The sequence below is a fragment of the Podarcis pityusensis genome (genome assembly GCF_964106645.2).
Source record: "Podarcis pityusensis genome assembly, chromosome: 1".
Classification (NCBI taxonomy): domain Eukaryota; kingdom Metazoa; phylum Chordata; class Lepidosauria; order Squamata; family Lacertidae; genus Podarcis; species Podarcis pityusensis.
In genome coordinates this window covers 79,100,380-79,127,635 of record NC_138028.1, presented here as the reverse complement: position 1 = coordinate 79,127,635, position 27,256 = coordinate 79,100,380, and the positions used below count along the sequence as shown (strand labels likewise).

Below are 27,256 nucleotides of genomic sequence, written 5' to 3'. Positions count from 1 at the left end.
GTTGCAGAGAAGGCATCCGGTACTGTTTCTACTCTAACTGCAGCTGGTAAGTTTTTTAGCGACTGCAAGATACCACCAAATCTTTAAACAACATACCAGCATTCTCCCCACAAGGTATACAAGAGCAATATTTTGAGACATTTGCATATGTTCTGCCCTTTAATGTGAATCATTCTGCTAATTAAATATGTTATCACTGTGTAGACCCACCAAAAAAATAAGACCTCTTTTGTTTACCATCACTCCAGCTTTCTGTGACTGGCATATTATATTTTCTCTTATGCTTGCGCAGACTGATTTTAAGTGACCTATGCTGCCATATCCATTGCTACATGTCCAGTTCCTCCTGGAGATCATGTTCCCAAGTTTACTTAAACCCCAACAGCATTTTTGTAGATTATTCAATATGTATTTCTGAAACCAGGCCTTAAGATCATCCTCTGCTTCTAAAATTACTAATCCAAAGACTATGAGAGGCCCATTTAGCTTTTCTCTGATTGTGGAATTAGAAATAAAATTAACATTTGTGTTATGCAAGTCTGCACAGTGTAAACCCTAAAGGTCAACAATGAATCAATTCGCAGTTCTCTGAAGGGATTCCAAATATGCGTTATCTGCAGTCCTTCCAACCTTTGTGGAACAAAGATAGGAAAATTTCGGCATCACTATGTTCCTCCTCCATTGATTCAGAGGTGTGTGGTGGTGGTGGCATCAGCTTTTTGAGCCATGACACACAGCCTACCAGCTTATAAGAATTATTCTGCAAGTGAATTGCTAGGAGCATTAAAACTTTATGTGCTGTTTCAACAGATGGAGGGGGGACAAATAGCAAAAGAGGAGGGGAGATACACAGATATCTGCAATGGGAGAGGCATAATATAGACAGTAGAGAGGCTTATGGAGTGTGGCTAGAGCTGCAGGAATACAGAAGACAACATGCATTGAAAGATGGAGAGAAAGGTTAATAGACTGGTACAGAGACTTGCATGTGGTAAAAAAGATTATCAAATGGGGTGCATGGAGGAGACCGTAGTTCTAAAGAGAAATCACAGCTTTAAAATTAAAATAAAGTTGCTTTTCCTGTGATTGAAATAGTAAAACCTGCTCTCTGACTGATTTTTATGCACTGCTGCTGTAAGGTGACAACACTACATTTATATTTTTGTCAACACACTCTAGCATTCTACTTCACATTTACAGACAAGCTGAAAAATGACGTACACAGAACACAAAATGGCTTAAGATGCTATTTGAGCTACAACTGGAATACACTTAATTGCTGTTAATCAATATTTTAAATGAATGTGTTGACAAGGTGTTTCAAGAATTACTGCAAAACATTGATTTCATTCATGTGTAAGCTATGGCAAGCTCAGTTGTTACTACTAACAATCTGAAACCACAACTGCTATAGAAGCACAGTCCCTTGTGGACTTTTCCATGCTTCTAGATGCATTCATGGCATCATAGTCATGTATCTAAACGAGGTAACAAACAGCTGGAATACGGGGAAACTAAAAGCAGCTGAAATTGAATTTGTTTACAGTTCAAATACAATATTTAAGTGCTTGGTGAGAGCTAGCATTTCCATTCCAACTGATCAAAACAGGAACCTCTCTACCACCTCCCAGATCTTTTTCATTTTGTGTCTTATCTTTTGAGATTGTAAATCTCAGGGAAGGAACTCTCTTATCATTTAGATTTAGGTATCTATTCAGCATTTTTGGCAGAAGAGTAGGATGAAAATGCTGCAAGTAAATAAATAAAGAAGTAAGCATTTCATAGACAGCACCTTTGCAAATAAAGGGTTTTTCCTGCTCTACTTAAAAATTGAATGCCAAGGGTACCTCACTAGCTATTTACAATTTCAGTTTCAAAAATAGTGCCACTAATCTTCACTTTTAAAGATGACTCCCATTCCAAAAGAAATTACTTACATTTAACACTTCTTGCCTGGGCTGTGGAGGTTCTATGCATGTTAGCAGCCTGAGCAACAAGTCCATAATAGCAGAGGTTCCTATGTGCTTTATAATGAGGTCTACAAAATCATGCTTTTTCTTTAAGAAATCCACGATCTGTGAAAGATAAGACAGAACACAAAGTTGTGAAATAATAAAGCCAACAAAAACAGTAAGAACTAAATTGCCAGAAAAAAACTAAGTAGAGTAAGGCTTATCCCTCTTTGAAAGGGATGCCTTCCCCCACCCCCAGTGGCCACATTCCTTCAGAGCCAACATGGTTCAGGACACACACACCTTTCATTTTCTTCCATGCACGCACAGCTCCCTATTGCAATTTGCACTGAGGAAAAACCACCCCTGCACTGTGGGAGGTCCCCTTCCCAAAATGCAAATAATAGGCCCTGGGGGACCAATTTCGATGAGAATCCTGTCATGAGAGGTTAAAATGTTTGACTCTTCTATCTCCATTTGTTTCAATGGGTCTTTGTAGATAATACAATCACAGATGCAGAAGGCCTACAACCTCCCATGCCAGCATTCCAATCCTGATGAGACTTCCAGTTCCTGCAATTTGGAGAGGAAGACATGAAAGCTGAGGGCAAGAGGCAGAGGAAAAGAGGCCCAGAATACCAAATAGGAAGCTTCCAAGGGTGGTTTATGGCCCATGGGTGGTCAGATGGTTAAAGAGCCTCAACATATTCTTATATTCTTTTTGGAAAATCTATATATGGCACCAACATTAATTTGCCATAAGAACTATTACGATTGTTGCTCTTCTAAAGATAACAAGTGGAATGAAAGTAACTTAAGCTAGGCGGTTGAAAGCAATTAAGTAATTACCTGTTCTGGTTTTCTGCTAATAAGAATACTTAGCACCTTGCTGAAGAAACTGGCCAATAACGGATTTAAGGGTGGCTCATTTAGAAGAAAACTATACAGTTTTGTTAATAATGATTCCTCTTCTCCCAGTCTATCATTGATCTGTGAAACATCTGAAGTAAGCAGCTCACAAGATATGTTTGGATACCTGAAAGAGAGAAGTAGACATTTTACTTAATTAGTAATAATAAATTAGCCTTACACACCAATAACAAGTGCTTTATCTAGCAATGCTGAGCGTACCATTATATGCAGTTTGAATACACAAAGTGCAAAGAAAATCAGAGATACCCCTCAGTTTGTGGAGGCAGGCCAGCAAACATCCAGGGGTTACTCCCTCTCTATCAACAAAACATATAATCATCTATTAGGTCCACCACCAAGCTGCTCTGACAGCCGGGGCCACCTGACAGAAGACCTTACCCAGGCCTGATCACTACACCAGCCTGAAGCTGCTGTATGAATTGAGCCCAATTTGTCTGCCAACTCTACCTTATGCTGTTGCCATGATGAATGGAAGGACTGTGGATGCAGTGGTAAATCCATCACTCCTCAGGGCCTTGGTGGCAGCAGTGACTTATTAAGATTGCTATTAGAATGGTCTGGTCTTCAGAGACACTTGTTCTCTGCTTGCCAATCACCTGCCCAAACATGCATTCAATTGATAATCACCGTGTGCTGCCAGGTCCTAGCCCAATTTGGGGGAAGTGGGGTGCTCTGAAGCTATTCCATTGCTTCCCTTGAAGGAGTCTTTAAGAGTTGGTAAGGTAAAGCACTGGAGCCCAACACTCCTGTATTTAGGCTACTTTCTCTGATTGGTAACATGAAATGTAGTCAATAAGGAGTTCTTCAGAACACACAGCATAAAAACAGAGTGAACCAGATCAATGCTCCCAATCAATCCAGCTGCAGCATCTTACATTGGGCCGCTTGCAAGCTTCAGTCACTAGAACTGCTCGCTCTTGGAAAGTACACGATCAGAGGAGAAGCAGAGATTATGCAGAGCCAGAAGCCCTGCTTTATTCAATGTATTTTTTGAGCAGACAACGGAGAGAGAGAGAGAGCCTAAATGAGTGTGGGGAGGGTCAGCACCCTTGCCTTTAGCTTTCTGTTATTAATCATAGTGTTTGATTGTGCACAGCCAAAGAGAGGAGAATGAGGAAGATGTGAAAGAGATGCAACATCTATCCCCACTTTGCCCCAAGGTATGTATCTCAAGTGGAGTATGTGTGTGTTTGCTTGCTTGCATGCCATGGAGAAGGGAATGAAAGTGTTGTGGCTACAAATATTGATTAAAATATATTCATTTTGCATTCTCTGGCTTCACAGTTGGTGGCAACTTTGCTTAGCAATGGGGTGAATAATTCCTCCATGGTTCACCAACTCCTGAGCAAATGAAATAAAATCTTTAAATAATGTGTGGGAAATGTAGTAGCACAGACCCAGTTTGACACACACACACACACACACACACCATACGCATTCACGTATACTCACACACAGGCTGAGAGCCTTAGTGGTGCCCCTCTGGAGGTTTCACCCAGGGCAAAAAAACCCAAGCTAGCCCCCTTGTAGCTACGGCACTGCACCATGCAAAAAACAACAAATATTGACAGGCTTCCAAGTTAAGGATCAGATAAAATTTACAGGGGAGGTGGAACCAGCCTACTGCCCACCAGCTAGTCATACCTGTGCATTGTTAAGATCACAGGACAATTCACAACACAAAAATGCAAAACGAGAATAAAAAATAAATAATAATAATAAACCAATAATGCCCCTCCCACAATGCCAGACAAAGTAGACAGTACTGGTCTAGAGATCTGACAGGAACAATGAAGAAGTTGTTTAAATGTCCTTAGTGTCTTTTCAAGAGAGAAAACTGAGGAGAGAACCACAATTGGCTGCCTCCACATCCAATCAGCTCCACCCATGGCTGTTGGCTAACCTGTCCTTCGCCCCACCAGTGCACATGGGCACCAGCCACTACTGAAAGCAAGTTTTATATTATTATTTTTAAAAAGTTTTAATAACCTACAAGTACGCATAAGTAAAAAGAGAGAAATTCCTGCTATTTTGCAACCTATGAACTTTTAAATAGCGATAGGAGCACAAGCAACCTTTACCAACCATTCGAGTTTGACAGGTTTTGTATCTGACAACATTATTTCAATGAGGCTGGCTCTGGGTAGAAATCCAGTCTGATTAAGTACAGTATAATGCTTAAAACACTAATACACGCAAACACACATATGCACCTTTCAAAGGCTTAAGGAGGATCACAATCCAAAACATTATTAGTCAGAAACAATGGCCAAAGTAAGAAAAATATGCATTTCAAACTCTCCTAAAAGCCAGCAAAAGATGGATTAATATACTGGGGGGGGGGGGACTGCTCTACACACCTTGAAAAACTGAATAAAAGGCCCTACTTCCAGCAGTAACAGTCTCAACCCACATGGAGAAGAACACAAAGCAGGACCTACATTAATGACTAAATTTGGTGTGGGGAGGGGTTTTCTTAGATATTACAATTTAATCCAGAATATGAGTCAGCCTTCTTTATGCAGGCACCAGACCAATGGGCTGTACGTAACGCCAGTGTTCGCACAAGAAAAATCCTCTACCTCCATTAGTCTCTTGCATCCACTGATTTGCTCATGCAAGCTGCCTCCACTTAAATCTCCACCGCAACCTCCACGCTCCCCTCTCCCACTTGAGTTTCCCCAACACCATCAAAAACCTTTCCTGAAAGCGCCCAACCCTTAGAGTAGCTTTGGCCCCCTAGTGTCTGCCAGAGCTTCTGGACTACAGCTCCATAGCCCCAGACAGCACAGCTGTGTGGGCATAGGTTGGAGTTGTAGTCCAAAATACCTGGAGGGTGTTAAATTAGCTAAGACTATTAGGGGGTGTACTTTTGGTTGGAAGCACAAGACAGCAGTGGGGAGATCACTTGCAGCACGTAGTTTCCCTGTGAACAGAGTGGAGATATAACCCAATGAGGTTTTTTTAAAAGGTCTATTAAAAAAACATACCATAAAGAGGGACATGTTACCACCCTTAAACTATAGGTGCAACAGTCTTATGAAACTACAGTCTGCTATTCTGCTAGTGAGCTTTTGTCTTCCCTCAACTTCAAGCTCCTAGATCAAAACTCATTTCCTACTTGTATCTGATTTTTTCATCCATGTCTTGAGGTGGCTCTTCTATAATGAATGATACCAGATCTTCCAGACATTCCGATTTCAAAAGAAACTCTATAAGTTTGCGGTTTTGAGCTTTGCACTCTTGTAAAACATCATCTTCATCCATCAGCTCCTTCAGTGTTACATCTTCTCTCTCTAGAAGTGTGTCTATGTGGGATGATGAGTGAAGATCAAATTTCCAAAACATGCTGGTCTAGAGAAAAGGAAAAGCACACACAGCCTTAATTAAAGGGACAGATAGTAGCAGGTCTCTAACAGTCTTTAGGGAAGCCGTTCTCCTGTTTCCCTTGTTCTCAGTTTGCACACAAAACTGCAGAAGCAAAAACAGAAAGCAGGGAAAAGATGAACAGCGTTAAAAATTGGACTTCATGGAAGATGAAGGAGTATTTTATCAAAGTGCCTTGAATGATAAGCCAATGTCTTAAATTTCAATAAAGTTGTTAGCTAGTTCAAGAATTGTAAAATTTTGACATACAAGATTTGACATGTTAATGCAACAACAGTAAGAAAAATGTTAACCCAGCTTAGAATTTTCCAGTATCTTCTTGTCTTTTTATCTAACAGCAAACTGATGGCACTCTAAGTCAGTTTCCAAGAAGCAGCTGATTCAAGAGATTGTTAAAATGCTAGTTGAGAGTTAAATCAGGAAAAATGAGAGGATTTTAGCTCACACGACTGTGGATCCATGTTTATCTCACCAAGGTGCCTGTGTGTACTATTATCTTTTATCTCTATGGATACTATTGCCAAGAATAGAATTAAGCCCTTTATTAGTTTGCACCAAAAGATCTGGCTTTCCTTCACCTAGCCCATGACTGGCAAGAGCTCATGAAATTAACAAAAAGGCCAACAAGCAAAGTATCAACACTACAAACATACCTTCGGCCTCACACTGACTCAAGGCTTAAGTGATTTTTCTTGGCACTGCATTGATGCAAATTAAGACAAGGCTGTTTTTTAAAAAATGTGTTGATGCACATGTATTTCAGAAACTCAGCTTAATTCCTTAACAAGTCAATGCTGCACAAACGTTATTAAAAATTAAAGAAATGAGGGCATGAGCCAGAACCCTTTTTCCACTTCATAATAAAATGTTACAAACCCAGCCCCAATTAGTTACCATAAAATCCTTTTTGAGAATGGTTTATTCTCCTCAAACTTCAACTGTGCCCACCAACAGTAAACAGAAGTTGGTATACATGCATAGGACTATTATACATAATTCTCACTGCTATAGCAAATAGACATCAGTTGCATTAGCAAATCACATTAAGGAGGAAAAACAGGAATAGAGTTAGATAAAGTACCCAGTAACCCACAAATGTTTTTCAAACACATCTATAACCTTATAATTTGCCATTTGCCAGTTAAGTAGCAACTGCCTACTGGAAAACATGCATGCAGAACACTTTCTATGGAAAATGATACGTGCTCATTCTACCATGTTGCACTGCATTATGATGGTAGCTTTGGTTCTCTCATTTTAAGGCAACACCAGAGAGAACCAGAGTGGCATATACAGCCAGCATAATACTGTCATGAATTCAGCACAGGTCAGCACTCATAAAGGTGCATGTGTGATGCTCTCCATAAATAGCTAGTGGTGAAGGTATAGAGAATCACATTTTTCCATTGTGGAGAAAGATCCAAGTTGAGCCAAAAATTGTAGGCACTTGCCTTTAAAATAGGCCGTAGCTCTCTAAGCACTTCACTGAGGCAAGTTCCACTGAAACCAACAATGCTTGCTTCCAAATGCATATGGTAAGGATTGAGGAGACAGCCAGCAATTTTGGTTTGTTATATTCATTGGGTATAAGGGGATCAGGAGGACAATCTGATTTATGTCTGTTTCCAACACTCTTGGTTGTGAAGTATTGTCTACTGATATACATCATGCCACCCTGCCCTCATTTGGGAGGAAGGGTGGGATATAAACTAAACAAAACAAAAAATTATTTAGTTATTTAAATCTAACAGGAGGATTCACCCAGTGCACCACATCAGTGAAAGTTCTGTACAAGGAGTTCTGCTTGTGCAAATGGACTTTCCCCCACCACCTCCCCCTGTGCCCACCAAAATTGGCACAGAGAGGGGGGTGTCATTCCATCTGACAAGCAGCAATGTTTGTGCCGAAAGAACTTTTATAATTGTATAATATTGAATTCCATGCTATGACATCATGTGTAAATATTAGAAGGTAGAAATGGCCCAAAGCTAGCCAACCAATTAAGGTATTAGTGCACTTACAGAAGTTGCTCAAATTTCATACACATTATAATTTACACACAAACTGAAGTCAAACATTGGCTTATTTGTCAGGCTACCGCAACCATTTCTTGTTGACAAATACAGGGTAACTTTCAATCCAAAAAGCAAGGTTCATTCTACATCTATTAAAAATAAAATCAGTTTTCCAGACTTTAACCCCAATCAAAGCAACCCGAATCTGTGAACAATAGTACTTCTGACATAGAGTTCCAGAATAATTCCTGGGCACTAAATTTACAAACCTACACATACTTACTTGAAATTAAGTCCCACTGAACACAGTGGTGCTTACTTCCAATAATGTATGCATAGATCATGCTGCATGAAAATATTTCCCTAGCTACATTCATTCATTCATTCATACATACATACATACATACATACATTTCATTGATTTTCAATGAATTGATTCAGGAAAGACTAACAGTAAGTAGCAACAAAAAAGAAAAGCATACTACTGCAAACATGTTACTGCGTTATTTCACAAACGTTCTCCCAGGCAAGCCGTATTAGGGGCTGGTTTCTCAATATGGCAGATGCTGACCAGATTATTCCATCACTTTTCAACAGGAGGCCAGGACCCTTGGAATAAGGAAAAACACCACAAAATGGATCAAAGGGCAAATCAGAGGAACCCTTAAAATAAGAGAACTTGTCTTTAATAAACCCACAGCATTAAGACTTTACTAGGTTTACAAATGTGCCAACATTCAAATAAATGTCATGGTGTTTACTACTGACACAAATGAATCTAGTGGCACTTTTCTGATTCTCATGGTGACAAATGCATAAACATGTTTCATAGACTCCACACTGCATTCAGCTATGGAGTAGTCAATTCCTTGTTCAGGACTGTATGTCTTATTAGGACCAGGCATACCCCTATTCAACCTTCAACCTTATGCACATGGCAATACATTGAAACTGTACTGGACCTGAGAACTTTGGACTTTACAGCTTGGTGAGTAAAAATTGGGTGTAGCTGTAGCACTATTGTGGCAGATAACTTCTACCTCCTTTCTTTGTGGCAGTGAAAAGAAAGGAAGAAGGCCCCTTCCCAGATGGATTATGTGAGCTGGCTCTGTATTAGTATTCAACTACCAATTGTGAGAAACTATTTCAAATTACTGTATGTATCTGGTCAAACTACATCAAGTACTGAATGGTTATGTTGGAAATGTTACTTTTGAAGGTATTACTGTGAGCTGCTTTGGGTTCAACTTTGTTGTGAACTGAGAACCACTGTGCATAATTCACGATCCCCACCCATGGAGTTAGCTAAAACAGTGATTAGACACTTGGTGAATTTTCCATCCCAAACTGATGCTATCAACTGCAACATGCAGTGCTCCAATTCAGGAATAACTGATCAATACTAAACCTAAGAGATCTGTTGGATCAGACCAAATACTCATGTGGGCCACTCTCCCATCTCCCACACTAGCTAACCTTGTGCCTATGAGAAGACCATAAACAGGACAGGAGGGAAATAGCTCTCTCCCACTGTTGCACCTCAGTGACAAGTATTTGGAGGCATACTCCCTGTGATCCTATCATAACTAGCAGCCATTTATAGCCTCATCTAATCCCTTTCAAAAGCAATTGAAGCTGGTGGTCAACACATCCCATTGAAGGAAGGGGTCACTAATTATATGCTTGACTACCAAGCCTCATTGGAGCTCTGCGTCAACATGAATAAATCTTATCTTCATTCCACACAGTGTATCCAGTTTAGAGTCTTATTCTTTTGCTCTCCTACTCTTTTGCTGCAGGGCACCCACCATGGGGATCTTACAATTAGATCCATGTGCAAGCCAGGCTTCTTGGAAGATGATTACATAGCGCTGGTTTCCCAAAACATTGTGGAAGGGCAGAAGTTATTCAAAGGTTCAGCACTTGCAGAGCCTCACCTGATTCAGACGATTTGGAGAGAGGCCAGAAGATGGTTGTCATCTACATACTGGTGGCTTTGTGCTCCAACTCACTGAAATGACATACTGGTGACCTCATGGTCTAAATTCCCCAGTGGCTTGATATTGCTGTTAAAAAGCATGGGGAACAAGATGAAACCCAGCAGTACGCTACAGCATAAGTGCCAAGGAGTTGAGCAGCAGTCCTCCAACGCCTCTCTCTTGTATGGCCCAAAGCCATATTAAAATGGGTCTGGATAATCTTCTCCTCCCATCATATCAGAAACTGATAATCAGATTCACAACTAACTCAACAACCCTGCTTACCTACCTCAAATGGTTTTGTAAGTGTATAGTTCCATGTAGGATTCTATAGTTCATGTATAGGGAACAAGGTTTCCATCCATTGCTATGTTGCAAAACAATGAATTTGAAAATCAACAGGGCAGTTCTGGAGTAAGGTTCCATGCAATTAGGAAGTATCCTGGCAACACTATCAGTTATTATGACTTTATTGAATTGTATTAATTCTTTTGTTGAATCTGTTGCTGTTGTTTGCTTCATCTATAAGCTACTGTGTTTGATATTATAATAATTGCAACTTTTTTTTAATGCTATTGTGAGCCGTTTTGAGCTCAACATTTGTTGTTGGAAAAGTGGAATACAAATATTAAATCAAATCAAAATCAAACCTCTGGGCAGTTTGGAAAAATCTTACTGAGTATACTAACAGGGCACAGCTGCCACATTCCTTGGCAACAGCCTTGGCAGATATATGCAATGTATGAAAATGGTGTGATTTTTTTGTAGAGTTATATGGATTTTTTAATGCACTGCCATTTTTCTTTCCTTTTAGTTCATTTCCTATGTCTGTACTCCTTCTATGACATATAGGGTACACCAGTTATCTATATTATTTATATCTACTGCCCATCAAAATGTGTTTCACAATTTCTCCCCTATTGCATGCTATTGTTCTCTAAACTATGTGCAAAATTAATGGAGTGTTTTTTTAAAAGGATCAAAACAGATGCTGAGCTTTGTTCTTCCCATATACAACTATGATCATATCATTGCATATTTTTAACAAGCCTGGCAAGACACTTTTGAGTGTCATCTCAGTCCAATAATATCTTCTTCCTTTGCTGTTACTCAGATATGGAAAAAGTTGCCACAACTGATCCCTCTTGCAGTTCCAATCTCATCAGGATCAAACAAATTACTCACTATTTCTAACTTTAGTCTTTACAATGGTGGGCAATAAAGCCCAACCTACTCAATAGAATACAGTTTGAGCCAAATAATTTCCATCAATGGAGTCTGGTTTGCACTAGAATAGACTGCCCACCTCAATTTAATAGGACTGGCTGCGAGTCTGCAAGGAAAGACTATTCATTGCTACTTGTACATTCAACCAGATACTATGTGAACAAACAAGGAGGCATGGCTTCCAAGTGTACTGTATTTACTTCTGCTCATGACCTAGAACCATGTATCTTGTTCCATAGAGCAACTTTTGGGAGCACACATTACATGAACTGAGGAGCTGCTACTTCCCTTCGTATTCTGGCGATATGTACTATCTCCTCTAGGATTACTGTACCCTCTCATCATCATCTTATGAAAAGCTTTCCAAAAATGATTCCTTATCTAACCAATATCTTTGATAGGGTACCTTTACTACTTTGGAGTCTTCTCACTCAGCTCTTCAGCGAACCTTCTGAACTGATAGCTAACTGCCACCTTCTTTCCTTCAAAAACAGCCCTCCTTGCCTCGACCACGCCTGCACATAGAATGAACTTTTGTTTTTTATTGTAATCCTCCTGTCTTAATACAAATAGAAGGTAGCCCACAGACCAGGTATCACAATCATATTCACCAACACAGTAACTTTTATTCAAAGAATCAAGGAATAAAGTATACGATTCACCTAAGAAAGAGAAGCCCTTTTAGTCAAAGAATGTCTGCCACTGGGTGGTATCCACCATCGTTACCAGTTAGCCAAACTCCTCCTATCAACCAGTGTCAATGGGCATTTGACTTGGAGGCTACATTGTGAGAATATCTGAGCTCTCCCCGCAATTGTCATTCAACTCAGTAGCTAACAAGGAAAATCCCAAGAATGGCAGCTTCTACAGTAAACACACACACACACTCCCAAATAACTAGCACAAGTTGGTATGATGTTCATTGTTCAAATTAACCTCTAGGTATCTTAAGAAAGTTGTACCATGCTAGGTTGGTCAACTTTCTTAACATATCTAGAGGTTAATTTGAACAATGAAGGAAGGATTTCACTGTCTAGTTGGGAGGTAAGAGTTGTTAAACAATTAGGCCACATATGCCTTGTTGATCTACTGAAAAATCACTCAGTGATCTATCAATAGATCCTGACCTACTAGCTAACCACCCCAAAGAGCTCAGTTCTGATACTAAAAATAAATTCCTGGGATGAGCATGTGCTCATAGGCACTCATGCTTCTTAGTTCTAAGAGTATGTTGCCATCCATCCCACCAGCAACTGTTTCATACCTGTCTGTGGTTCATGGGCCTCAGTTCTTGGGGGGGGGGGGTAAATTCCACAGGGCTAAAGTGTGCCCACCCCAACCTTGAGGACATTGTTGAATAACTTTTTCCCTTGCCTTCAATATTGTTAGATCCTCTCATGTAACTAAGATACTTTTGCATCTACTTTCCAATGAATTAACACAGAGAAGTTGGAATCCATTTCAGTATTTAAAATCTGGCTACTTAGTCGTATAAACAGAATTAACATATACCATAATGCACCCCCACCTCTCTTCCCTTTCGCATGTGCATGAGAGAGGAAGTTAGTTTAGCAGAACTTAGAACAATTCAATGTTAATGTTTAATAAGTTACCAACTTTTGAAGGCATATACTTTTGAAGGAAAATATGAAGTTAAATGCTCCATTTTCAGATTACAGTTGTCACAATATGAAATCAACATTTGTCCTCAGCTTCTTGATGCTAGTTGAGCAGAATAAACCACAGCCCCCAGTTTGGACACAATACTAAGCCAGGAATTGTGGTTAATTGATCCCACTTGCACCAGGAGACTAGTGAAGTGTCAGCAATGTCAGGAAACAATTTGATAAGAAAGCCAAGATTTCCTGTGACATGCAACGGGTTAAGAGTCACTATTTGTTTCAGGTTGCTTCTGCTTTCTTTATAAGCTCACCTTTTGGTAGTGTATGGTTGAATTACATTGCCAGCTTTCAAATTTGTGCTAAGCAGAGACCTGCATGCAGAAATATAGTACACATCTTAAGACAGACAAGAGTGTCTGGAATCAGTCACTGCCTGGCTGAGGGAAAAAATGCAAGCTTAATCCCTTTATGACACATTGTTGGTGAGGCATTTACCATACTACAGAACTGTGTTCACCTGTTTTCGGACAGGTCACACATGGTTTTGGATCCAGCATTGGTCTTCAGACGTTCAAGTAGCCTTTGTAGCTTGAAGCACCTTTCACCAAATTTGGTTGGTGCCCCAGCTTCCTGAGGAAGTAGGTCTTATTCCATTATCCATATTTTAGTTGCATTCAGATTAAGCTGCAGTGTCTTGTGACCTCCAAAAAGTGCCCCAAAGACCACCTCCTCTTGTAAAGACTACCCATTTTAGGAGATCAAAATCCTAGCTTCAGGTGCCCACACTGCTATGAGTTAGGCAGGCACCAAATGGAAATAGTGCCTTTCAGTTGTGAACACCCTTCAAAGAGGTGCTGCAGCAAACATGCTAACAAGTACTGCTGGCATTCTGAAGGCCATTTACCACCTTACATTAAGCCACAGGAGTGCTCATACAAAATCATTTCCTTGCAAAGAAGGAACCTAACATTTAGAATTTATACAAGTAACCACTAACACTTGGCAGTGTGAAGCTTTCTCATCCTCTGTCCAAAGAAGCAGGGAAAAGTTGCTCAAAGTAGCCTAACTGGACATTTAAACCTAGCTCAGAAACACAGGCATGGTTAAACAAGTAACAAGTAAAATATCTAAGCAGTATTCTCTCCAAATGTTACATTAGCAAATAACATCAGTAATGGCAAATGTGAACACTCTCCTCTATGTCACCATTTTAACATATAATAATTTTCAAAAACTTGTCACTATGTGCTTGACTTCTTTAGCCTTTAGGGAGGTACTTCCGGCTTCTAATGGGGGCAAGAAAAGCGGCATATATTCAAGTAATGGCAATTGAAACTCAATCTTGCAGCACTGTCACAATAATTAAGAATCTAAACAAATCACACGATACTGATAAGTCACCTCCCAACTCAACAGAAAGACTATCATTAAGTAATGTTGAGGAAGCGTCAAGAAGCAAACTTCAGTTAAAGGCAAAACCATTTTCACATAAAGGAATTAAACCCAGGCAATCCTATTCAATCAGATTTAGTATAGTGAACATGCACATGACTTGATCATGGATTATTTTCCAGCGACCCAGGGCTTCAATTCCTGTTCCAAAACAGGACTTACAAATCAGGTTATGTGCCATTTTTGTAAACATGCACAAAAAAACTTGCAGTGTTGATGCCATATTGATCCTAAATTGAATTTAAGTCATTAGTAATGGAGATAAACTGCATGTGTAGCTAAGGGCGTCAAAAGAAAAAAGGGGGAAAAGCAAAGAGCAAGAAATAAAGTTATTAGAAGAATGCCTAAAGCATTGTGTTTAGCAAATATTTAGGGGAAGAAGCAAACACCAAAACATTAAGCAACATCTGCAGAAGCATACTAGGTGGTATTTCTTACCTGTTAACAGAAAATTTTAAAAAGAAAAAAAAAATGTATTCTTTGTGGCTCCTTGCCCATTACAGGGTATCCAGGCAGCAGCAAAATCTTTAAATCTACAGTATTAGCAGATTAGCAGGCTGAATTAGGTTAAGATGAAGCCGATTTCTTCCTATGAGAAAACACAATACAATTTTATAATGTCAACACAATTTCATTAGTGAAGTCAATAATGAACACCTCAATAATGGAATATATTGAGAGCTAGTAACATGAGAGCAATTTAATCAGGGTAACGTCTCTCACATATTTTTACACAACGGTAGAGAGAAAAGCTTAAACTGTACTTGGAGAAACTGCTGAGGCTATTTGCAGGAACCATAATATTTCAATAAACACCAAAGCAAAGGTACCCAATTTAACTCTTCCCCATTTCAATTGCTAGTATTCTCAAACATTATTATTCCCCCCTTCCCAAACACACACTGCATTTAAAAAAGCAGTTTGGTATGGATTATGAACATTAATCAAAATAACATGCAGTTTTTATTTATAGTTCTAAGCAGTGTTAGAAAGATATAAAAACTAGGCGCTAAATGGCACCTTAAACCTAGATTATGGGCGCAACAATGGAAAGTCTAGGCGCGCTTTTATATAACAAGAATACAAAGCTGAAAATACAAGAATACAAAGCTGAAAATGTATGAACTGCAGCTAAAATATTATGTTCATTTTTCACATAGTCTAGTCCTTCCCCTGCCCACCACCCTAATATTCTTAAGAGGGTCTCTTCTCCAGTCTTCAAAGAGTAGCTGGAAGTGGGGAGGCAGAAAAAGGTCCTCCTTTCCTTCCACTTTGCAGTTTTAATCTGAAATCTTAGGTGCAGTACAGCGCCCAGAGCTAATGAAATTCCCTGTCGCAAAATGCCCCTAGGACAAGTTTTGAACACTGGTTCTAAGTCTTTAAATTCTAAAAGGGATAGAAATTCAGAACTACTATATGCTTTTGTACATCATGTGGTATTAAAATCAATGATATGAATGGCGTCCAGGATCAAAACAAGTGGACAACTCAATCATTGTTTAACCAAAGGGACTGTGTTGGGTGGTAGTTCTTGAATAGCAGCATACATGGAAAACCACTTTTGAAGCAAGGAGCCTTTCAGGAGCAGTTTATTATGTGGTATGGGGTGTCCACTCGTAGGGGAAACAGAGAACATCAGGTATGCCCAAGTATACCCCAAGTACTCCTTTTGATCCTGAGCATTATAATCACCAGAACAACTGCAATAGTTCATTACTATTAGCCCTCCATATTCTGTCTTACAATACTGATTTACATGGAACAGTATACTAACCAAATCATACAATTTCCTTTTTTAATAAATGAGTACTACATTCTCTAAGGAAATGAGAGCCAAAACACACATTTACAAAGCTGTAATTCCCAAAATTGTGTGGGTTCAGTGAGTTTACATTTATAATGGAAATGTTGTTTCTGCTGAGTGCCCTCAGATACTAATGACCTCTTTCAATTTAAGCAGCAAATAGGATAATGAAACTTCAAACCAAATGTCAATGCAAAAGATTGTTTTACTAGATAAAGATAGAATGTTTCAAAGCAGTCCTTTTTGCTGGAGATTAAAAACAAGTTTCCAATAACATGATTCATTTATTTCCTGAATGAGAATGAATGCTAATTGGTTATGATCTGGAACTAAATAAAGCCTTGATGCTGTGTAGAAACATAATTTATAAACCTCCGGTCAGAAGTCCTAATCATACACATTAAGGGAACAAGAGGAATATTTGTGAAATTAAGGGTTTCTGTTCAGCATTCCCTGTATACATGGAAACATAACCAAGTAAGATAATTTCTTCAAAGACCAAGAGCCAAACTAGGTACTCATGAGTCATGACCAATCCCAACAAAAGCTGTTTGAGAACTGAAATACAGTTTTGGGGCAACAAATGTAATCAGAGTAGAGGAAGTAGACAGGTGGGTAAAAGTTGTTTTGAAAATAGCAACTCTCCATTATTGCACTGATCTGCAGCCCACAATAGTTGCATTTCAATTTTTCAAAAGACCCTCAGGAGTGATTACTAGTTCTTCAGTGCCTAATTTTTTTCAGAAGCAAAGGCCAGTAGTAACTGGGTAGAATAGTGCTCCTTCATGGCATCAGGAATCAATGGGTTTGGTGGGGAGAAATAATTTCTTTTCTGAATAGTTTCCAAACATATATAGAATACCTACATGTATAAAAACATTTTAGAACATATATATAAAAGCAATACAAATTCCAACCCTACTTAAAAGCCTGTTGGAAAAAGTAAAATCTTCAAAAGACAATAGAGGAGGTTTGAGTCTGAAATATAACAGGGGTTCCAAAGCGTAGGTGCTGCCACACTAGCGACCTGGAATTCTTGAAACCTTTATAATTGTTTATTTTTATCCTTCCCTGACAGATACATGCATTTTAGGAAAACTGGTTTCCACAATATCTCCAACATTACTATATGGTCACTCTGTAGGAGTCTGGAGAATGGACATGAAAGGATGAAGGTGGCCAAAAATGACTCCTTGAAAGTTCTTTATAAGTCAGTGATCAAGCATGCCTACTGCCTTATTATGTAAATTACTCTTTTTCTCAGCTTTTTATGGAAATGAGTGCTTGAAATTGTGGAAGTCAGAAGGATATGTAGTAAATTTCGTAATAAAAAACCTCAGAGATACTAGGTTCTTTACAGTTCAGCAGCTTGTAGCTTAAGGACCACCTCTCCCCATATGAACTGACCCAGGCCTAAGGTCATCATCTGAGGCCCATCTTTGGGTGCCTTCTTCACACAAGGTTGATAGGGTGGCAACACAAGAACGGGCCTTTTCTGTAGTGGCTCCCCACTTGTGGAATGCTTTCCCCAGGGAAGTTCGACTGGCGTCTTCATTATCCACCTTAGGCACCAAGAGAAAATGTTCCTCTTCAACCAGGCCTTGGGCTGATTAACATCCTATTCCCTTTAAAGGTTTGTTGGAGGGGAGAGGGGGTTATTGGTTTGCTTTTATTATGTATTTTGTGCTTTTTAACTTGTATTTTTATGTTGTGAACTGCCTCAAGATCTATGGGTGAAGGGTGGTATACATTTTTAAATTAATAATAACATGTAACAGAAACTTGGGGGGAAATCAAATTGTAATTATTGTCTGAAAAAGTGTATATACCAGACAAAATTCTATGATAAGAAACTGACTTTTGAAATAGAAAGATTACAGTGGTACCTCAGGTTAAGAACTTAATTCGTTCTGGAGGTCCATTCTTAACGTGAAACTGTTCTTAACCTGAAGACCACTTTAGCTAATGGGGCCTCCTGCGGCTGCCGCGCCGCCAGAGCACGATTTCTGTTCTTATCCTGAAGCAAAGTTCTTAACCCGAGGTAATATTTCTGGGTTAGCGGAGTCTGTAACCTGAAGCGTATGTAACCCAAGGTACCACTGTACTTTAAAAACCAGTATTGTGTTCCCTCCCCAAAAAAAAAAACATTTTTCCAGAGGAGGGGGGAACCCTGGAAAAACCCAGAAAAACAGCATTTCCAGAAGTGGGGCTTCAGATTTTTTAAAAATAAAAAAATACATCTCTATCCAGGAGAGCTAGGAAACAGCTGGGAAGAGAACGCCATATTTAGCCAAAATGACTCATCATCCCCTTCCAAATGAAGGGATGCAGCACCTGAGAGCACTAGCGGAACAGCTTTGGGAAACAGAGGCAGAGCCACATAGGTAGCAGAATGAGAGCAGTAAGCTAAAAACATCTGGGGGTTTAAGGGTGATTTTCTTGGGAGATATAATGTGCACGAACTATTTGTTCCCAAGTATGTTCGACTGGTTTATTTTTAAATAAAACAAATTAAACTACTACAAAAACAGACATCCAGCGTTACCTCCCTCCAAAGGAACCTAAATCTGGGTAAATTGAAACATCCCCTGAAACTTCTCAATACTTATGAAACCAAGATCAATGGTCCAAATCAGAAAGGATAATTCCTTACCCCCTTACATGGGACTTACAATACTATAAAAACAAGTAGCAATTAACCATTTCTTTGGCAAAGGCAAACCTCTGATTCATGAGGATCGTGAGGCTGAGGGCTTTCAACGGGGCCCAGCCCTTCAAAGCACAAGCAACCAGAGAAACAATTGGCTCATGGAAACTGCATGTTCTGAGGAAACATTCTCTTTCAAACGATGGCGGTGAGGTGGAGGGAGGAGAACAGAGTGAGAAGAAGAAGAAGAAGAAGAAGAAGAAGAAGAAGAAGAAGAATAGGAGTTTGGATTTGATATCCCGCCTTTCACTCCCTTTAAGGAGTCTCAAAGCGGCTAACATTCTCCTTTCCCTTCCTCCCCCACAACAAACACTCTGTGAGGTGAGTGGGGCTGAGAGACTTCAAAGAAGTGTGACTGGCCCAAGGTCACCCAGCAGCTGCAAGTGGAGGAGCGGAGACGCGAACCCGGTTCCCCAGATTATGAGACTACCGCTCTTAACCACTACACCATGAACTAGGCTAAACAGTACAGTGGTGCCTCGCAAGACGAAATTAATTCGTTCCGCAAGTCTCTTCGTCTTGCGAGTTTTTCGTCTTGCGATGCACGGTTTCCCATAGGAATGCATTGAAAATCAATTAATGCGTTCCTAGGGAAACCGCCTTCAGACCAGGTCCGGGGACAGTCTGTCCCCGGACCTCTTCTGAAGGCTGGGGGCGGGGGGGACAAGGGCTTTTCTTCCCACCCCCAGCATTTTAAAAAACCCCAGGACAGCGGAGGACTTCTCCGCTGTCCGGGCGATCTTAAAATGCTGGCGGGCGGCATTTTAAAATCGCCCCGGACAGCAGAGGACTTCTCCGCTGTCCGGGGCGATTTAAAAGCCCCTGGGAAGGCAGGCAGGGGGGACAAAGACTTTCGCCCCCCGCCTGCCTTCAGAAGGTGTTCCCGCCCCCCGCCCCGCTTCGGAGCAGCGTTTTAAAATGCTGGGGGTCGGCAGCGAACGCTTCGCTCCCGACCCCCAGCATTTTAAAATCTCCCCGGGACACGGGGAGATTTTAAAATGCTGGGGGTCGGCAGCGAACGCTTCGCTCCCGCCCGCCAGCATTTTAAGATCGCCCGGGGCAGGCGGGGGGGGAAGGCAGGCGGGGGGGAGCAAAGACTTTTGCCCCCCGCCGGCCTTCAGAAGAGGTCCTCTTCTGAAGGCCGGCTGTGGGCGAAAGTCTTTGTTCCCGACCGCCAGCATTTCCCTATGGGCTTTCGTCTTGTGATGCAAGCCCATAGGGAAATTCGTCTTGCGAAGCGCCTCCAAAACAGAAAACCCTTTCGTCTTGCGGGTTTTCCGTCTTGCGAGGCATTCGTCTTGCGGGGTACCACTGTATTAATTCTATACTGACTTGTAAAAAAATCTGTAGAAGTTTGCTTATGCCTTTTAACCTTGTTAGAGCTGTATTTCATTTCAACTTCAACTCCAACCATGATGCATTTGAAACGCAGCTCATTGCCTCAACCAGTGACCAAAAGAACATTTCCCCCCTCAAATATATATTCCTAGGTTTAACTGCAAATGAAGCCATGGTTTTCCCTATCTACCCAAAGGTATCGTTATTTTATTATAGTTTAGGTTGAGCAGATGTCTACAACACCATTGCTGTTAGAAGACTATGAAATTGCTACCAGAAAGAGCATCTTCACTACAACATCAAAACAAGAATAGTATCATGGAATTGCAGAGTTAGAAAGAACTATGAGGATCTAGTTCAACCCTCTGCAATGCCGGAATCTTTAACCTAACATGGGGCTTGAACCCACAACCCTGAGATTAAGAGTCTAATGCTCTACCAATTAAGGTATGTTCTACAAATAGTCCACTAGGACAGGTAGTGTACAAACCTTTTAGATCCATTTCAAGTATGGTGGGCTTCTAGTGAAACATCTGAAGGCAGTGGAAACATAGGGCTCTGAAGTTCACTAAATAATCAAGAGCAGACTATTTAGATACACAGTACTCCCAGGTTTGTTTCCTGCAATACTGTTTGTTCTACTTCAAGTTATCTTTAAAAGACTCAGTAATTTTTAGACGAGCCCTGCTGGATCAGACCAAAGACCTACCTTGTCCTGCATCCTGTTCTCAGTGGGAAACCAGAAGCCTATGGGAAGCCTGCCACACCTGAGGATAACACCACTCACCCTACTTGTGATTCCCAGCAAATGGTATTCAGAGGCATACAGACAACGGACACAGTATAGCCATCATGGTGAGTAGCCATTGAATACCTCCTTCTCAATGAATTAAACCTCTTTTGAAGCCATCCAAACTGGTAACCTTATTCCATAGATTAACTATATGCTATGTGAAGAGGTACTTTCTTTTGTCTGTCCTAAATCTTCCAACATGCAGCTTTATTGAATGGCCACTGGTTCTAGTATGAGGGAGAAAAACTTCTCTTTATTACATCATTCATAATCTTATACACCTCTCTCATGTCCCCTCTTTCTTGCGTTTTTCTGTAAACTAAAAAGCCCCAAACATTGTAATCTTTCCTCACAGAAGAGCTGCTCCAGCCCCCTGATCATTTTGACTGACCTTCTCTAAAAAAATTCCAGCTCTACAGTAGCCTCTTTTTGAGGTACAACAACCAGCACTCTACAGAATATTCAAAGTTCATTATATAGATTTGTACAATGGCACTGTACTAGCAGTTTTATTTTCAATCCTTTTCTAATGATCCCAAATAGGAAATCTGCACTTTTCATATCACCTCAAGTAGCCCAAGGTCAGTCACTACCAATTTAGCCACCATTATAACACATGAATCACTTCACATACCGGTACTTGCTTTCATTGAATTTCATTTGCCATTTTAACACCCTATCACTCAGTCTAGAGATCCCTTTGGAATGTCTCCTAACCACTTTTTGTTTTTACCACTTTCAATAATTTGGTATCATTACCCAACTTGGCCACTTTCATTGCTCAACTTCAGAGATGCATACCATTTTTTGGCAACTTTTCCCAGCACATCAAGTCTAAATAAATGTAAAGCAGCATTAACATTTATAACATGTTTCTCACTTGGGAAAATGTTGTTCCTAACCCATCACTTAGGCATGACCTACTAGCACTTAGGCTACACTACAGTATTCCAAGTTCTTACCAGAATGTGAAAATGCAAAGGACTTACACACAGAGATATCAGTCTTATATTCAAGAATTAATCCAGAACAAACTGCTATTGTGAATTCTACATACAAACCAGTTGCTCTGTTGGCACCAGTCTGCCTCGAGAGACAACAGAGTGTGCCTCCAGCGGCTAAGCCTTAGCAGCAACTTGGGGCGCAAGCCTAGCAGTGTGTATTGAGGTCTTGGGCTGCCTAGACAAGACCCTCCTCTCAGCATCACTGACGTGGTCCAAAAGAAAGCAGAGCAATACATTGGTGTCAGCTTGGCTACAGCAGTTGACAGGAGGCATACACAGTGCCATGCAACCATCTTAGGGACTCCACTCTGGATGGAGTCCCTGTGTATGGTTTTGTGTAGCCTTTTCTTCTCCCAAATGTATTCAGCAAGGCAGTAGAGGTTTAGGATAGGAGTTTCCCTTCTCCTAGGTGGGCTACCTTCCCAGGTTGATGTGCCCCACCTGCCCCTCACTTCCCTCTACAGCACATGCAGAAATTGGCTTCTTGACTATTGGACCCACTTTTGGTCTTGTCTGCTCAATCCACCAGAGCCTGTCTTTGCATGCAAGGGATGTCTCTAACTCACCCAAGGTTTGAGACCCATCAGCTACCCTTGCCCAGTTTAGCCAGCCAGTTGAAGCCATTTCATGGGGTGTGTCCACTTGCTGTTGCTTGCTGACAGCTTCTAGGAGCCAGAAGTAAGAGCTAAGTGCAGGGTGGGGACCAAAGGTGGACAAGCTGCCCCAGAAGGAGCACAACATGTCCCCAAGAGGTAGTATCCCGCCCCTAATACTTCATATACTCAAACTGCCCCTAACACCCCATATACCCCACCAGTTGCTCTAGTTAATATATTTGCAGTGGAGACTGGTATTACTGGTTTAGTGTGCATTTTGGCTGCATCTATGCAAGCCAGACTTGATCTTTTACCAATAAATTGATTATCTGTGTCCTTGTGATGCCCTTCACTAAAGCGATCAATCTGAACCTACAAAATCATTCACGTAATCATAATTCCACATCACCTTTTAAACATTCTCCGGTATCACCTTTTCATGCTCAAAAATCCAACATTGTTAGATCCAATATGCATTTTTAGATCAAACATAAGTAAAGCCCAATCTCAAATTCAATCTTAATGACAAGGTCAAAAGCTAGGCTTTATGTTTTACAGTAAATTAAGAGTGATACTAAATGAAATGCTTGAGATTTGTGATTCATCTCCCAATGCCGCAGATCTCTTTTGAATATACCTACAGAGGCTCCTAGACTGCATCAAGTCCACAGCACAGAGGGACTTTAACTCTTTCCTGTATGCCACTTTGCAAATGCAAATCATGCCTCTCCCAGCCAAAAGACGTCTGCTATTTGACCCACTATGAGAAGCTGTAAGCATACCTGTGAATTTTCTCAATTTGTGTAAGTAGTAGCTGAAAGGTGGGCAGAGATTACCCCAGGAAAAAAGCATATGGAGAAGGTTCAAAAATCCCCGAGCCCTCATGGCTACTTCTAAGAGAAAATGATAGTTTTGACCACAGATCTGTAATATCTGGTCTGTTTGGGGACTAAGAGTAAAGGTTAGTTTCATTAACCTACTACTGTATTGCAGAAGCATAGCACCACTAACTTTCAAAAGTAAGTTTCACCCTACATAGGACTGAATCAGCTTTAACATTAGCTGATTTCACTGGGTTTCGGCATGTCTTCTATCTATGATTGGGAGCACAAAGCATTTTGTAACTTAATTTCCAGAACAGTTCCAGTGTCACATGTGAAAGTCTTTTCATTTATCCCACTTCCAGAATAATAGCATTTAACCTATGCTGGCTAGAATATACATTAGAATTGACTCTTGGATTCTTGCTCAAGCATATACCTATCTACTCTAATGTAATATTCATTTGAGTTCAATGGGACTTATGCCCAAATTTGTGGGTACTGAAGTGTTTGTAACCCGAAGCATTTGTACCACTGTATAGGTTTGCAGCCTTAGTTGTGAAAAGTGAAAAAATGCCTTCATCCTGTGTCTCCTATGACATGCAAGAAATGGTGTTTATCTAGTGATATTTCCATCCTATTTAAGCCTTGAAAATACAAACAATTTATCTCCAACAGAGAAGTTTTAAATTAAATAATTATTTAAAGGTTTTCATCTTTCCCTTCAAATTCTTAAATACTGAGATAATCAAAAGTTGGAAGAACTTTATGGTCACCTAATCTATGTAAAGGCCATTATTTTCCATAACTGATGCTTATTTTTAGGCTGGAATATATCACTTGCAGGTGTTAATGTCACTTTGAGATTTGTATGAGAAGCAGGATGAAAATAAAATAGATTGATAGTGGAAATGGTAAAGTATTCTATTTAAAATGCATTGTATGCTCTAGCTAGCTAATGTAGGTTTCCCTCCATTCTACTTACAGAGGTGAGAGGTGAAAGAGTCAGTGGAAGTACCATCTGTGGAAACAGAATTAAAGAATTCAAATCTAGAAAGCTAATGCATAGCACATCAAGAAAGCTGCACCATTTCTTGATGTGCCTGTAGTAGGAAAGGCTGTGTTTACAGATGGCTCAAGCCAATAAGGATACCATGATACAAGAGAAAATATGACAAAAAAACCCAGTCATCAGTCAATATGGAAAACAACCCTTCCTGACCCTAATCTGGCTGGAAGTACATGCAGAATTAGATACTAAAGCATAGGTATCTGAGCACTCCGAACATTTTTTTGGTAATTTTTAGTAGTAACCCATTTTATCCTTTGAGCAATTATTTATTATTCAAGTCTAGTTCTATCTAGTCTCTTATCTTCCTTTTACTCCACTGATGTTGTCAGCAAGACTTTCCCCCTCAATATCTTCCCCATGGAAACCATCAAAATAATGAAGGACCTCTATCAGGCTGGTCAATTGTCCCACTAGCAAAAGTTCAAAAATTAGTGGAGTTCAGATGTTAGTATTACTAATTAAACTCATAGCTTCCACAGGACAGCATTATCACAAACATTGCACAATGTTACTAACACAAGTACTGTACATAGTTTAAAATGAAACTGCCAGTTCTGGTAGAAAAAAATGTTGCAATATCTATTAGAATGCAAGAGTACATAAAGAACTCTCCTCGATTTTAAATCAAGGATTGTTGCAGGAAGTTGTTGTTTTTACTAAGTTTCTCAATCTAAAAATAGTTAAGTATTGCTTGAAAAAGCAGCCAATTGACGCTAACACTTTCCCTCTAACTTTGTCCCGGCCAGGAAAAAGAACGCGTCGGAGCAGAGGAAGTATCTAACAACCTAGAACGTGCTTTATTTGTGCGGGATAAAAACTTTAAATCCCGCCCAAAGTGTTTGCCTGAAGCAGGATGCTCGTATCCCGCTCTATTAATACAGTCATATCACAGCTGCTGCTGCTGCAGGAAACCGCAAACGAGCTCCCACCACCCAAGTTCACATCCCAGAAGCCAAACGCGCAACACCTTCTTGCTACCCTTTAAGCAAACGTTCATTTCACATCTTCGCTCAGCCAAGGAAGCGAGTCCAAAGGTTGTTTACGGGGAAAAGAGGTCATCCGCCTACAACAATTTCCCCCCTTTCTTTTTGTAGGAAATGGGAATTTCTACACGCCCTTCCACCCCTCAAAAGAAGCCCAGAGGAGTTCGCACACCGGCCCAAAGTCTCCCTAAGGGGGAAAAGACCGAGGGAATGGGAGGACGTGGGGTGCGGCCAGGGGGTCACCAATACCCGCTCATTCTTTCGGAGAAGGCGGCGGCAGCAACCAACGACCCCCCCCCAAGGCCTTCAGGAGAAGAAAAGGCTTCGGGGGTTCCCTTCCTTTCCACCCCTCCTCACATGGTAGAATGAGGGAGGCGGGAGGGGAAGAGACGCAGGCCGCTGCGACGCAGAACTGGGGGACTGCGGGGGACACATCTCAGGAAGCAAAACAAACCGAGGCGCTTAGGCCGCTGCTGGGAGGTGAGGGGTGAGAGAGACGGAGAAAGGAAGGCCTCATCCCGCTTCCCTATGGGATCCAGGCCGGGAAAGAGAGGCGGCGGCTCACAGGGTCGACTAAGCGGCGGAGGGAGAGGAGGACTATCTCCCACTCAAGCGGTTCCTCGGCCTCCCCGGCCCCCACCCGATCCCTCAGAGGGAAGAAGGAACGAAGCCCCCCCCCCATCCCGCCTTTACTGTCCTCGAGCCTCGTGAAGAACAATTAAACTCAAGGCGCTGAAATGGGCCCAACGCACAACCCCCCCCCCGCCTCCTCAAGCGCGCCTCTTACCCCCCCTCCTGGCGGACCCCCCCGCTCAGGCGGGAAAAGTACTGCTCGCCACCATCACCGACTCTTCAAGATGGCGGACATATCAGCTCCTTCGAGTCCTCCTCTGTCCCCATCCCCCCCATTCCTGCCAATCAACCCTCTAAGGCTCACACCTTTCCTCATCAATCACCTCTTCTATTGGACAATGGCAAAAGCCTCTGTTTGCTACTGGTTCCAACGTGTCGTCGATCACACGCCAAGCTACTTCACCATTGGGCAATAAAGGGGATAAAGGCCGGGGTCACGGCTTTGTTTCGCCCAATCAGCGTTTCCAGACGGGCGCCTCTAACTTCCCACCTCTACGCCTTAGCAACCAACTGACGTCACTTTGAAAGGCGTTCATGCTGTCCAACTAAAACCTCCGCTCCCATTTAAAAATAAACCAATGGCGGCCAATCGCTTGCCAAGAGCTCGGACCAATGAGAACGAACGAGGGCAAACAAATGACTAGGAGCGAATACGCTTTCCTATTGGGCGGTGTGAGAAACCACGCCCCCTTTGTGTAATTGAAGATGTCAAACTGCCTGACAACAGCGGCTTCTTTAACTGGAGGGGGCGGAGCTGACGCGAAACGAGGCTTACGAAAGGCACTACTTGTAAATCAGGCGTAGCCCGCTCACAAGCAGGGGGAATTAGCTCAAATGGTAGAGCGCTCGCTTAGCATGCGAGAGGTAGCGGGATCGATGCCCGCATTCTCCAATTTTCTTCTTAGTTGTTTTCCCCGTTAATGCACATGCTTTACAAA

At 41.2% G+C, this 27,256-nt stretch overlaps 1 protein-coding gene across 11 annotated transcripts in view; it reads right to left on the bottom strand.

Moving 5' to 3' along the window:
* PPP6R3 (protein phosphatase 6 regulatory subunit 3) overlaps positions 1 to 26,747 on the bottom strand; it is a 54,989-nt gene extending 28,242 nt beyond the window's left edge. For 6 of the 11 annotated variants that reach the window (XM_081002808.1, XM_081002815.1, XM_081002817.1 and 3 more), the window contains exons 1-8: positions 26,473 to 26,617; positions 15,006 to 15,156; positions 11,900 to 12,008; positions 10,225 to 10,353; positions 8,770 to 8,896; positions 6,007 to 6,239; positions 2,802 to 2,988; positions 1,938 to 2,075 (exon numbers count right to left, since the gene is read on the bottom strand). In XM_081002808.1, coding sequence (XP_080858934.1) covers positions 1,938 to 2,075; positions 2,802 to 2,988; positions 6,007 to 6,239; positions 8,770 to 8,781 — 570 coding nt within the window. In that variant the 5' untranslated portion in view covers positions 8,782 to 8,896; positions 10,225 to 10,353; positions 11,900 to 12,008; positions 15,006 to 15,156; positions 26,473 to 26,617. The other 5 variants (XM_081002811.1, XM_081002812.1, XM_081002814.1 and 2 more) reach the window with 5 other exon arrangements.
* Between the last annotated feature and the right edge of the window lie 509 nt (positions 26,748 to 27,256).